This window comes from Schistocerca americana, chromosome 1 (assembly GCF_021461395.2).
Source record: "Schistocerca americana isolate TAMUIC-IGC-003095 chromosome 1, iqSchAmer2.1, whole genome shotgun sequence".
Lineage (NCBI taxonomy): Eukaryota > Metazoa > Arthropoda > Insecta > Orthoptera > Acrididae > Schistocerca > Schistocerca americana.
The window spans coordinates 863,151,223-863,163,604 of record NC_060119.1 but is presented as its reverse complement, the minus strand read 5'-3'; the positions used below and the strand labels follow the sequence as shown (position 1 = coordinate 863,163,604).

General features: G+C 41.3%; 1 protein-coding gene across 3 annotated transcripts in view; it reads right to left on the bottom strand.

Moving 5' to 3' along the window:
- Positions 1-12,382, bottom strand: part of LOC124613811 (E3 ubiquitin-protein ligase Bre1) — a 286,869-nt gene that overhangs the window by 142,788 nt on the left and 131,699 nt on the right. For all 3 annotated transcript variants that reach the window (XM_047142534.1, XM_047142541.1, XM_047142548.1), the window contains exon 9: positions 3,538-3,795. In XM_047142534.1, the coding sequence (XP_046998490.1) occupies positions 3,538-3,795 (258 nt within the window). The remainder of the gene's footprint in view (positions 1-3,537; positions 3,796-12,382) is intronic.

Genomic DNA, 12,382 nt, shown 5'->3' with positions numbered 1-12,382 from the left:
TCTTCTTCACTGTGAGTCCAGATCATGAAGATGTCATCAACAAATCTGTACCAAACTTTGGGTTGGCAGGCCTGGGTAACCAAGAAGGCTTCCTCTAGGCGACCCATGAATAGGTTGGCGTACGAGGGGGCCATCCTGGTACCCATGGCTGTTCCCTTTAATTGTTGGTATGTCTGGCCTTCAAAAGTGAAGAAGTTGTGGCTCAGGATGAAGCTGGCTAAGGTAATGAGGAAAGAGGTTTTAGGTAGGGTGGCAGGTGATCTGCAAGAAAGGAAATGCTCCATCGCAGCGAGGCCCTGGACGTGCGGAATATTTGTGTATAAGAAATTGAGAGGAGGACTATATCTCATTTTGTTCTTGAGTTATTGGGTTTTACATCTGAAGGACAGTCGCACACGATACACCCATTCACATTCTTGTGCATCACGAATCACATGGTCATAACAATTGTTATATCTTATAAACACGATATCAAAATGAGGTTTTCTGCAAATGATACTACACAATGAGGTACTTCGTTGTATAAATATACTCTAAACTTCTTAATTCACCGTGATATGGCAGTAACTCATCCACAGCAGTGAGAAGCTGGTGGCTAAGGACACATTCAGATGTCCATGGCACTATAGAAAAAATCCAAGCAACATGCACACACACATCCACAACACCTGGTGAATGGCATAGCAGTATTTGTATGTGTGCCCACAATGAAAGGGTTAACATACTGCTTAATCACACAAGAACCTTCCAGAATGAGTTTGAAGAGTACTTTGGGCTGTTCTGGTGGAACTGTGTGTGTGTGTGTGTGTGTGTGTGTGTGTGTGTGTGGATCACTATATTTTTAAAAATAGCACACTTGATGCGAACAATGAACTCACTCACAACATACTTGTTATATGATACCTGAAAAGGACTGTGCTCTTTCTACCCTGCACTAAGAATTTACGTGGATCCAGAAATACCAACCAAGTATCCAATGCAATTACTGCAATTACAAGTAATTCTGATGCAGCAAAAAATTTATTAAATCCTCAATGGATGAGTAAACACAGTTGCACAATGATGCAAAGAACTTTTTAGGGCATAAGGAACTTTGAAACTTCCAGGTAGATTCAAATTGTGTGCCTGAAGTTTCAAATCAGTGCCCATTCTGCCACATAGTGAAAATTTCAAGGCACAAGAACAACACGTTGATGCAATATACTATTCATATATCATGAGTTTTCTCATTTCTGTTATTACTTGAGTTACAAAAAACATCTACATTCACATGACTACTTTGCAATTTACTGGCACTCTCAACTGTCCCACTCTCCAAGGCTGTGGGAAAAACAAATATCTAAATCTTTCAGTGTGAGTTCTGATTTCTCTTATTATTGTGATCATAGATGAACATCAACAAACTATTTTTGCATTCAGAGAAGAAAGTGGGTGATTGAAATTTTGTGAAAAGATCTTGCCACAAAGAGTAACACCTTTGTTTTAGTGATTGCCACCCCAACTCTCATACCGTACTGCAACAATTTCTCCCATTTTGTGATAATACAGAAAGAACTACTCTTTTTTGGAATGAATGTATGTCTTTCATCAATGCTGTCTAGTAAGGATGCCATACAGCATGGCAATACTCTAGCAGAGGATGGGCAAGTGTTGTATATGCAGTCTCTTTAGTAGACCAGTAGTGTCTTCTAAATGTCCTGCCAATAAAACACAGTTTTTGGTGATCCTTCCCCACAACATTTTCTATGTTCAAATTCGAGTTGTTCATAATTGTAATCACCAGGTTGTTAGTCTAATTGATGGCCTTTGAATTTGTATGATTTACTGTCTGACCAAAATGTAATGGGTACTTTTCAGTTCTCAAGCAGTCATCAAGAGAGTTTTTACCTGCTTTTTTAAGTAGATATATTTCGATTTTATTTTTGGTGGGTTTGGATGTTACCGTATCCAGTCTCGTTACAACAATCTCGTGATCACCAATCTGCCATGATGCTCCCTATTTGCTCAGGATCGTCTGTTGTCAAGAGGCCTAGCATGTCATTGTGTGTGCTGCTGAACCAGGAAGACCTTTCAATTGGCCGCACAGAAAGTCCTTCGCTGCCTGCCACACCTTATGACAACCTCTTACTTTACCACTGGTGAGCGGTAAACCTCAGTGCATGCATTAATAAGGGTGGCCACAGTAGCGGACTGACTGGTGACACGTGTGGTGGGCTGGAAGTCCCTCGGACCCCTAAGTCAAGGAACGCCCCCCCCCCCCCTCCCCACCCCACAAAGTGGTGCTCATTGGTACCAGCTTCAAGCTGCATCACAGATTCCAGCACCATCTGGAAATGGGAGTGAAGGTTCACCAACTTGGCTTACATCCAAATACAAAAATCACAGTCTGTATCTGTACTAAAGTTGGCAGAATTACACACCAAACCGTTACCCAAATGCAAGAGTGCACCTACACAAACACACAATAATTAAACAACTAAGCACACAAGTAGACAAAAAAAGACACTTCTAGGAAGAAGCTCATACAATAATTGACAAATGAACAACATACTCTCCTGTGGTGCTGCAAGGAGAGAGACTGCTGGCAAACCTCAGTGTCTTACAATTGTAACTGAGTGTTCCAGCAAAAGCAAACCACTGTCATGGTATAGATGGTGAAACTATAAACCAGACAGCTACTGAAACTTTTATATCTGGTTTTGGATTTCCTATGTTATGAAACTTGATCAAATTTTCATAAAGTTGCAAGGGATACAGCAATGAAATAGCTTAAAAACATAGCTTTGTGAGGCAAAAACAAATTTGTGTGATACAGTATTTTAAACTATGGCTGACAATATGTGTGAGCAAAAATTATGAGAAAGATGCATACAACATGCAATAACAAAAATTAATACCAAGTTTTAACTAAGTGATTTATGTCAGTGAGAGTGTCAGTGGTAAGAATGACAAGACAATAAAGCAGTATCTTGTTAAACCAAAATATGGCATTGAAAACACAGAAAATGCAACTGATTCAACATAGGATTGTAGAAAATGGTTTTTTAGAAAATCAGATACACATTTCTTGGTATGACATGAAAGCTGTAATAGCCATGTTGGAATAAAAGGAAAAATAAAAATGAAGACAGATTTTTAACAGTATTTTCTACCCTGTTTTATCAGTGAGCACAATATTTAGAAGGCAAGACAAATACTGTAAACAAACCATTTCATTACTAAGCGTTACTCTTCTCCATACCACTAGGGCAGCGTTTCTTTCATATTTACTGGTGTGCAATTGTAACCATATGCAAATACAATAAATAATGTAACACATAAAACTCTTGACCTTCTTAAAATTAGATGATTACCCAGCCAAGAAATTGCCAAACTGATAAAAGACAGGATATAATTATATCTAACAACTGAAGTAGGCTGTTTAATTACACTACTAACAATCATTTTCAAACAAATGAATTTTTACTATTTTAAAAAATAGACATTAGTTTTGTTTATATTTACTTGTAATATCATGACATTTGAGGGACTACTTGCCTTTGGTATCTCTGCATTGGCTTCCTTGTATTTGCGCTTGTAACGGTGAACTTCACCTTTGAGTTGTTGATTGTGGTTTTGAAGTGAAGTAATTAGGTGACGCATCTCGCGATTTATCGGGCCAGTCTGTTCATTCGCTGCCAAATTTTGCTCAAATTCAATCCGTAACATCTCATATTCTTTTCGAAGTTGTGCTAGGACATCCTCCAACTGGATCACTTCAGTACGCAGCTTCTTCTGTGCCATTAACTCCTCACTCTGTATCGATAAGAAATTAAGACATAGTAGAATTGCATAACAGCTATGTCACATAAATTATAACTGATGTATGTGCAACACTTCCCAACAGAAAAATGCTGCTGATTAAGCAAAGGAATAAGTGGTTTTGCACAACCTATGGAAAATTTTGTACGACATATGGAAAATGAGAATTGAATAATATGGAGTGACACTGTTCTTCGCATCCCACCAAGCGAGGTGGTGCAGTGGTTAGCACATTGGACTCGCATTTGGGAGGACGACGGTTAATCCCGCGTCCGACCATCCTGAATTAGGTTTTCCGTGATTTCCCTAAATCGCTCCAGATGGTTCCTTTGAAAGGGCAAGTTGACTTCCTTTCCCATCCTTCCCTAATCCAATGAGACCGATGACTCGCTGTTTGGTCTCTTCCTCCCACACAACCCAACCCTTTGCATCTGCCCACTCAGCACAGAGTTAAGATTTAACAGACAGAATGGTGACATTAGTAATCTTTTTTTATACCATGATGCCTGTCACAATTAGCATAAGCAAGGATTATTTACACTTAAAGAAGAAAACATCTAGATATTCAGGGTGATCAGAAACAGTCTGAAAACCTAGCTTTTTCAGACTGTTTCTGACCATTCTACTTAATGTCGCTGAAACAATGCCCACAAAGATTTAAATCTTAACAATTCTGTCTCAAAATTTACTAGTTTCCTTGAGTGCATTTTCCTTTTGTTATGAGGTTCACTCAAATGAAATACGGTCTGTGCATCTACCTTTTCCTTACACGTAAGGTGGCGCCACATAATTGCGGGAATGGTGGCGCCATCTATTGGTAGAGAGATTGACGCATGCACACCATCTGATGTTGCATAGCGCCAGTGTGGTTTCACGCTGAAGAGAAGGTGGTCACGAGGAGTGCTTCGATTTTTGGTGGTGGAGGGAGTTGGAGGCCGTGAAATGTATCGACTGATGAAGGCTGTGTACGGTGAGCACAGTCTGAGTTGTTCAAGTGTTATGGAATGGCACAAACAATTCCTTGAGGGGCGCGAGACACTGGAAGATGATGTTCATCCTGGACCACTCGTCATGTCATCACACCAGAAATGGTTGCAGAAGTGAATGCTTTAGTTTTGGACAACCGCGGAATCATCATGGACAAGATCCATCGGTTACTGGGTATTAGCATAGGCACTGCCCACACCATAATGCATCAACACATGAACTTGTCTTTGAGTCAAGTGCAATGTTATCACGAGGAGGAATACGGCTTTCTGTTGCATATTGTCACAGGTGATGAAACACAATGCCCAACGTCATCAAACCACTTCACAGAACCTTCGACGAGCCATCAAATCGATACGCCAAGGCATGTTGTTCAATGGCATTATCCTCCCACGTGATAATGCCCACCCACATACGGCCAATGCGTTGAAGACGATGTTGCAGCAGTTTTGGTGAGCAACTGCTGTAACATCCACTGAATAGTTCCAATATTTCTCCATGTGACTTTCATGTGTTTGGACCTCTAAAACAAGCTATTCACGGATATTGATTTGTAATGGACAATGAAGTGTGTGACTGGGTCCAGGCCTGGATCCGACAGTAGCCTACTAGCTTCTTCAAGGATGGAATCAACTGGCTGGTGTCGCAAAGGGATAAACGTGCCAACAATTTCGGTGACTATTTTTGATTGTGTGTACTTTGTACAACTACATTTTTGAGTTAATAAAATCATTAGCGTTACTTTACAATAGTGACCAGATTTCATTTGAATGCCCCTTACACAAAATATTTTCCACGTTTGACAATGTTTTCCCGTATGTGACATTACTCTGGCTTCCTCACTAGAACACAACTGACATCACAAATAAAACGCAACCTCACATTCCTTGTTCAAAAGTTAACTTAAAAAGAGAGGGAGGGAGAGGGAGGGGGAGGGGGAGAGGGAGAGGGGGAGAGAGAGAGAGAGAGAGAGAGAGAGAGAGAGAGAGAGAGAGAGAGAGAGAGAGAGGAAAAAAATAAAAGAAAGAAACTGACTTTTCAATATCCTCAAGTTGCTGCTCAGTGGAAGCTGAGCAGACATTAAACAAACTCTTGTTTCCCACAGTCATTTGATTGCAGACATGAGGTTATTGATTTGATGAATTCTTGGCTCTTCTCCTTACTGCATGCTAATTCTGCACTATTGCTTGGCATTCACTATAAAAATGGAAATGATCGTGTGACATCGTTGGCCGGGAGGCCCCATTCGGGAAGTTCGGCCACAGTATTGCAAGTCCTTTTTAGGTGAGGCCACATCGGCGACTTGCGAGTCAATGATGATGATGGACACACAACACCCAGTCCCCTGCTGGGAATCAAACCTAGGGCCCCTGCGTGGTAGGCAGTAACACTCCTGCTATGCTACGGAGGTGGACTGTCCACTATAAGTAAAACCTAAATAAGAAAATCATTACGAAAGATTATACATATGTATAGTCTCATTACCTGCTCCAACTGTAAATGAAATCCATTAGATACAGGCTTGGTTTACTTTACTGATAATTTCGTGCTTTGTATTATGAAGAATCATACTCACATCTCTCAATGACAAACTTGAAATAAATTGTTCATAATTTCACTCAGCTGTGGACTGAATTCTGCCACTCCCTTTGATAAATTTTAAAATCACAGTAAACATCAGCTTTGTACAATGTGACTTTGCTAATAGCATATTTGATTGTCACATGAGAAAACTATCTCCTTTACAATCTCCAAATAGTCTCAGTAGTCCAAAACAGCCTCAAACTCAGTTACTTATCTTATTGGTTTGGGATGCAGAGCTGCTTCTTGTACTACTTGCTGAATTTTTCCGCCAATTCAATGCAACGATCATCATCTTCATCTTGAATATTATAATATTCACTTCAGGACGTGGAAATCTAAATTCTTCCACACTACATGAAAAGTACGTGTCAGAGAAGTAACTTTGCATATAAGTTCTTTACCAGTATACTTATATGTGGCACCATATGTACCCATTATGAGAAAATTGTTTTTATTTGCTTCACCAGGTCCGTAAATGGTTTTATTGTATATGTATTCAGCATATTCTTCTTCAAAAGCAAATGCATTAATATAACAGACATATGAACGAGGTGTACCGTGCTAGCTCTTTCTTAATGTCAACACGCTGAGAATTTTCAAGTCAGTATACTTTATACTTTTCAAGAAATTGCCTTATTTCTGGATCACTGGGCACCAGCAAGGGTGTGCAGGTGGGGTGAGAATGGTGGCAGCTGCCCCGAGTGAGAATTCATTTAATCTACGAGTATGAAAAAGGACTCATTTTTACGACCTAAAATACCTGGAAAATTATCACTAAAGTAAACTGAAAATATCAATTAAAAAGACTTTTTAAGAAATCTCATTCTTTGAAGGTGTAAGGAAAATTTTTGTCTGAACCATCTTAGGGCTATTGCAGTGTATGACCCAGCAGAGATTCTCAAAGGCAAGTGAACTTCTGTTGACATAGAACACACGCTCACATTTAGAAAATATTTCAACATTTCCTGAAACAACTGAAACATGCACTTTTATATTTTGCTTTAGTTTCCAAACAAATCTAAAATATTGACACTCATGTACAGATATTTCATAAATGGGCATTACATTGAGTACATCGGTATTTTTGTTTCAGTAGCTATACCTGGTACAAATACAACGATGACATGACAATCACAATAAGCAAATAAACCATCAATTTATCTTCACCATGTATGGAGCAAAACTGACGCGAATTTCCTAAAGCCACATGTATTGTTCATTTCTTTCAACATTAAAAGAACTGTTGTTTTATAAACGTGTAAAAAATGATATAAAATCTTAAAGATGACATCCTTGAAAAATTAAATAAAGCAAAGTATCTACACTCCTGGAAATGGAAAAAAGAACACATTGACACCGGTGTGTCAGACCCACCATACTTGCTCCGGACACTGCGGGAGGGCTGTACACGCAATGATCACACGCACGGCACAGCGGACACACCAGGAACCGTGGTGTTGGCCGTCGAATGGCGCTAGCTGCGCAGCATTTGTGCACCGCCGCCGTCAGTGTCAGCCAGTTTGCCGTGGCATACGGAGCTCCATCACAGTCTTTAACACTGGTAGCATGCCGCGACAGCGTGGACGTGAACCGTATGTGCAGTTGACGGACTTTGAGCGAGGGCGTATAGTGGGCATGCGGGAGGCCGGGTGGACGTACCGCCGAATTGCTCAACACGTGGGGCGTGAGGTCTCCACAGTACATCGATGTTGTCGCCAGTGGTCGGCGGAAGGTGCACGTGCCCTTCGACCTGGGACTGGACCGCAGCGACGCACGGATGCACACCAAGACCGTAGGATCCTACGCAGTGCCGTAGGGGACCGCACCGCCACTTCCCAGCAAATTATGGACACTGTTGCTCCTGGGGTATCAGCGAGGACCATTCGCAACTTTCTCCATGAAGCTGGGCTACGGTCCCGCAGACCGTTAGGCCGTCTTCTGCTCACACCCCAACATCGTGCAGCCCGCCTCCAGTGGTGTCGCGACAGGCGTGAATGGAGGGACGAATGGAGACGTGTCGTCTTCAGCGATGAGAGTCGCTTCTGCCTTGGTGCCAATGATGGTCGTATGCGTGTTTGGCGCCGTGCAGGTGAGCGCCACAATCAGGACTGCATACGACCGAGGCACACAGGGCCAACACCCGGCATCATGGTGTGGGGAGCGATCTCCTACACTGGCCGTACACCACTGGTGATCGTCGAGGGGACACTGAATAGTGCACGGTACATCCAAACCGTCATCGAACCCATCGTTCTACCATTCCTAGACCGGCAAGGGAACTTGCTGTTCCAACAGGACAATGCACGTCCGCATGTATCCCGTGCCACCCAACGTGCTCTAGAAGGTGTAAGTCAACTACCCTGGCCAGCAAGATCTCCGGATCTGTCCCCCATTGAGCATGTTTGGGACTGGATGAAGCGTCGTCTCACGCGGTCTGCACGTCCAGCACGAACGCTGGTCCAACTGAGGCGCCAGGTGGAAATGGCATGGCAAGCCGTTCCACAGGACTACATCCAGCATCTCTACAATCGTCTCCATGGGAGAATAGCAGCCTGCATTGCTGCGAAAGGTGGATATACACTGTACTAGTGCCGACATTGTGCATGCTCTGTTGCCTGTGTCTATGTGCCTGTGGTTCTGTCAGTGTGATCATGTGATGTATCTGACCCCAGGAATGTGTCAATAATGTTTCCCCTTCCTGGGACAATGAATTCACGGTGTTCTTATTTCAATTTCCAGGAGTGTATATGCTGAAAAATGCAAAATTAAATTTACATTTCTATAGACAGAACATTTTGGACTTTAGTACTAGTGAACAATGTGTACCTCATAACGAAAGAAAAATTACCCGTCAACAAACTCAGGGCATTACTAATAAGCTGTAATAAAATTATCTAAGCTGCAACTGACTGAGTGGCAAAATTGCTACATATATACCTCCACATTCCACAAGCCACTATATGGTGCATGGCGAAGGGGGTAACTTATACCAGTACTGGTCAATCCCTTTCCTGTTTCACTCGCAAATGGAGAGAGGGAAAATGACTTGTCTATGCGTCACTGTGCAAATCCCAGTTTCTTATCTCGTCCTCATGAGAAATGAACATTTGCAGCAGTAGAATCTTTCTGCAGACAGCGTTTCACAAAGAGAACATCATCTTCCCTCCATGGATTGCCTTGTGAGTTCACAAAGCATTTCCGTAATACCTGTGGGCTGACGGAACCTACAGCTTGGCTCTTAATTGCTTTGGTATAATCCTTCAATCCACCTCCATGGTGATCACAACAGTCGAGCAATGTTGAAGAATGGGTCAGATAAGTTATAGATGAGATACTTTCCTAAAATTTTAACAATAAACTGAAATCAAACATTCTCCTGCTGTGGTCCTTTTTAATTTGCGGCTATAACTTTGAACTATTAAAAATATATTAAAGAATACATTCAGCTAAGTGATAATGATGTTAATTTGTAGACCAGACTGTGTTGTACTAAATGCATTTTATCTGAAAGGCTTAGGACGAACCACTACTGAATAACTGTAAAAAATGTAGATGCTTCGGGAGGGGGAAAAAAAACCACATGCAGCCTGGAACACACATGGCTGCCATTTCAAAATAATAAACAATACATTTTTTTTAAAAAAATATTTTTGTGACTGCTAAACATTGGAGAATTCACCCAGCAAATATAAAATTTTTCTGAGGTGGTCAAGCAACCAATTATTTTATTGTTGGACCACTTGGTATGGACTGACCCCTCAATCTTCATCAGTCATTGTCCTTACCCATGACAAGGACCTTGTTGGCCAAAAGCTCATTTTGTGACAGTTTTTGTGTTTTATGGTAATTAGTGGTGTAAGTTGAAGACTATTATGGAAAGGGAGATAGTTTGCTGGGAACCCTTGATACAATGGGGCAAAGATGACGTGTGGAGTGTATATTAGTGTGAAAATGGATGCAGACAAGACGATGATGATGATGATGATGATGATGATGATGATGATGATGATGCATAAGAGAGGTTCCTTTGGAAGGGAAGTTGGCAAATTCTTTAAAGGATGAAATGTTTTGGAAATACAGTAAAACTTGGTCAAAGTGGAATGCGTATAATTGGAAAATCTGGCCAAACCATACAAACATTTCAGTCCCGATACATTCACACACACCTTTATATGCTAATTTTTTTGTATAAAGCAAAACATTCTTAATGCAGAAAGGGAATGCAAACTTTAAATCTTTATTAAAATTCACTGTTTAATGTGGAAAAGAGCTTATACAGTACTACTACATTACATATCCTCTAGTTATTCATGACTCTACAAATATGCTACTTCTAATATGAAGACTTGACAATGCTGTTAAGCAGTGCAAAACCAAGAAAAAAAGGTTTGGCACAGCATGGTGCTGTGGGTGTGGACATCAAGCCACACCACTCTGCATAACAATGAACAAGTTATGCACAATGTTGATACATCAAATGAAAAGCCGGGTTTATCCTACCCCATCAAGGATCGGGCCACCTGTGGAAGCAGTCATGTTATTTACCAGCTCTGCTGCAATCATTGCACAGCTTTTTATATTGGAATGACAGCCAACCAGCTGTCCACCAGAATGAATGGTCACCTCCGAACTGTGGCCGAGAGCAAAGCAGACCATCCTGTGGCACAACATGCAGCTGAACATAATGCACTTGATTTCAGTGGCTGCTACACTATTCGTGCCAATTGGATCCTTCCCTATAGCACCAGCTTTTCTGAACTGCACAAATGGGAGTTATCCTTGCAACACATTCTCCACTACAAACTATGTTTTGTTGAATCACTCGATAACAGTTTTGCGCCTTACTTTTCTTATTGCCAAGCCAATCCCATTTACTGCATCCAGCACAGAAACTGACTGGGTAAGAGCAAATGCATTTTTGGGTTCTTCATCACTAACAATAACGGACTGCATCAGTAATGGCCTGTAATGGGACTTGAATGTGTAAATAACACCTTGGCCCATGGTTTGTATAAGGCTGGTTAAACCTTAGGGGGAACAAGCCAATTTCATGTTTGATAATCTAATTTTTAGGTGGCAGGTTGAATTGTCTGGTAAAAGGAGAGCTTGGTGGTTTTTGTATTAAAAGAGTCCAGCCATTCTTCCGTAAGACCACTCACCATCCATGCCGTTTTATTGCTTCGCCATGTAACTCAAAGCTTACTGACATACATGTTTTTGAAACAGCACAGTTTTGCACCTTTCCAGTCATCACTGGCTTCTCCATTTCACCTAACATGTTCCACACAGCAGTGCAGTGAGTCTACCCTTTGACATTTTTCCACCGATGCGTTTTTCACCTCAAATTGCTAGAGATTTTGAAGGGAGTGTGCGATAAAACAGTCTTGTTTCATTAGCATTGCAGATGAGTATTGTCTTCCTTTCTGTTGTTACACTTTCCTGCACATCCTTAGCTTCCCCACACACTTTATTTCACATGATTTTGTGCCTAGCTTTGGAACTGCCCAGCCATCCTGTGGGCATCAAACTCTGTATTTCCAAGCTCTTTAGTAACTTTTAAAGCCTCACACTGCAACATGTTCCCAGACAAAGTAAAGTTTTCTGCCTGCGCACATACAAACATTCCCACACTATCACGTTACTCTCTTCATTTCTAGTCTTTGCCTTTCTTTTCATTTGCCCTTTCCCTTTCATCCATTCATCCTATATCTTATCCCTGTTTCTTAAAGTATCATAAATTTGTGTTTTACAGCATTTTGAACACTATATCAGTTCCTACAGAGAGAGTTTGGCAGCAAAGAAGTGCTTCCACTGCAGATATCGACAGAAGGAGAGTAGGTATTTGACAAATTCAGCATGGTTAAATTTGGGTGTAGGGCTAAACGGAATGCCTTTGGATAGGACTGAAACTTCTGTGGAGCTGTGGGTTTTGTTGGAAAGGCTAACAACAGCGTTATGTGAATGTTTTGGATCTGGATTTGGTGGAGAGCTGGTAGTGAGTTTTGGTGGA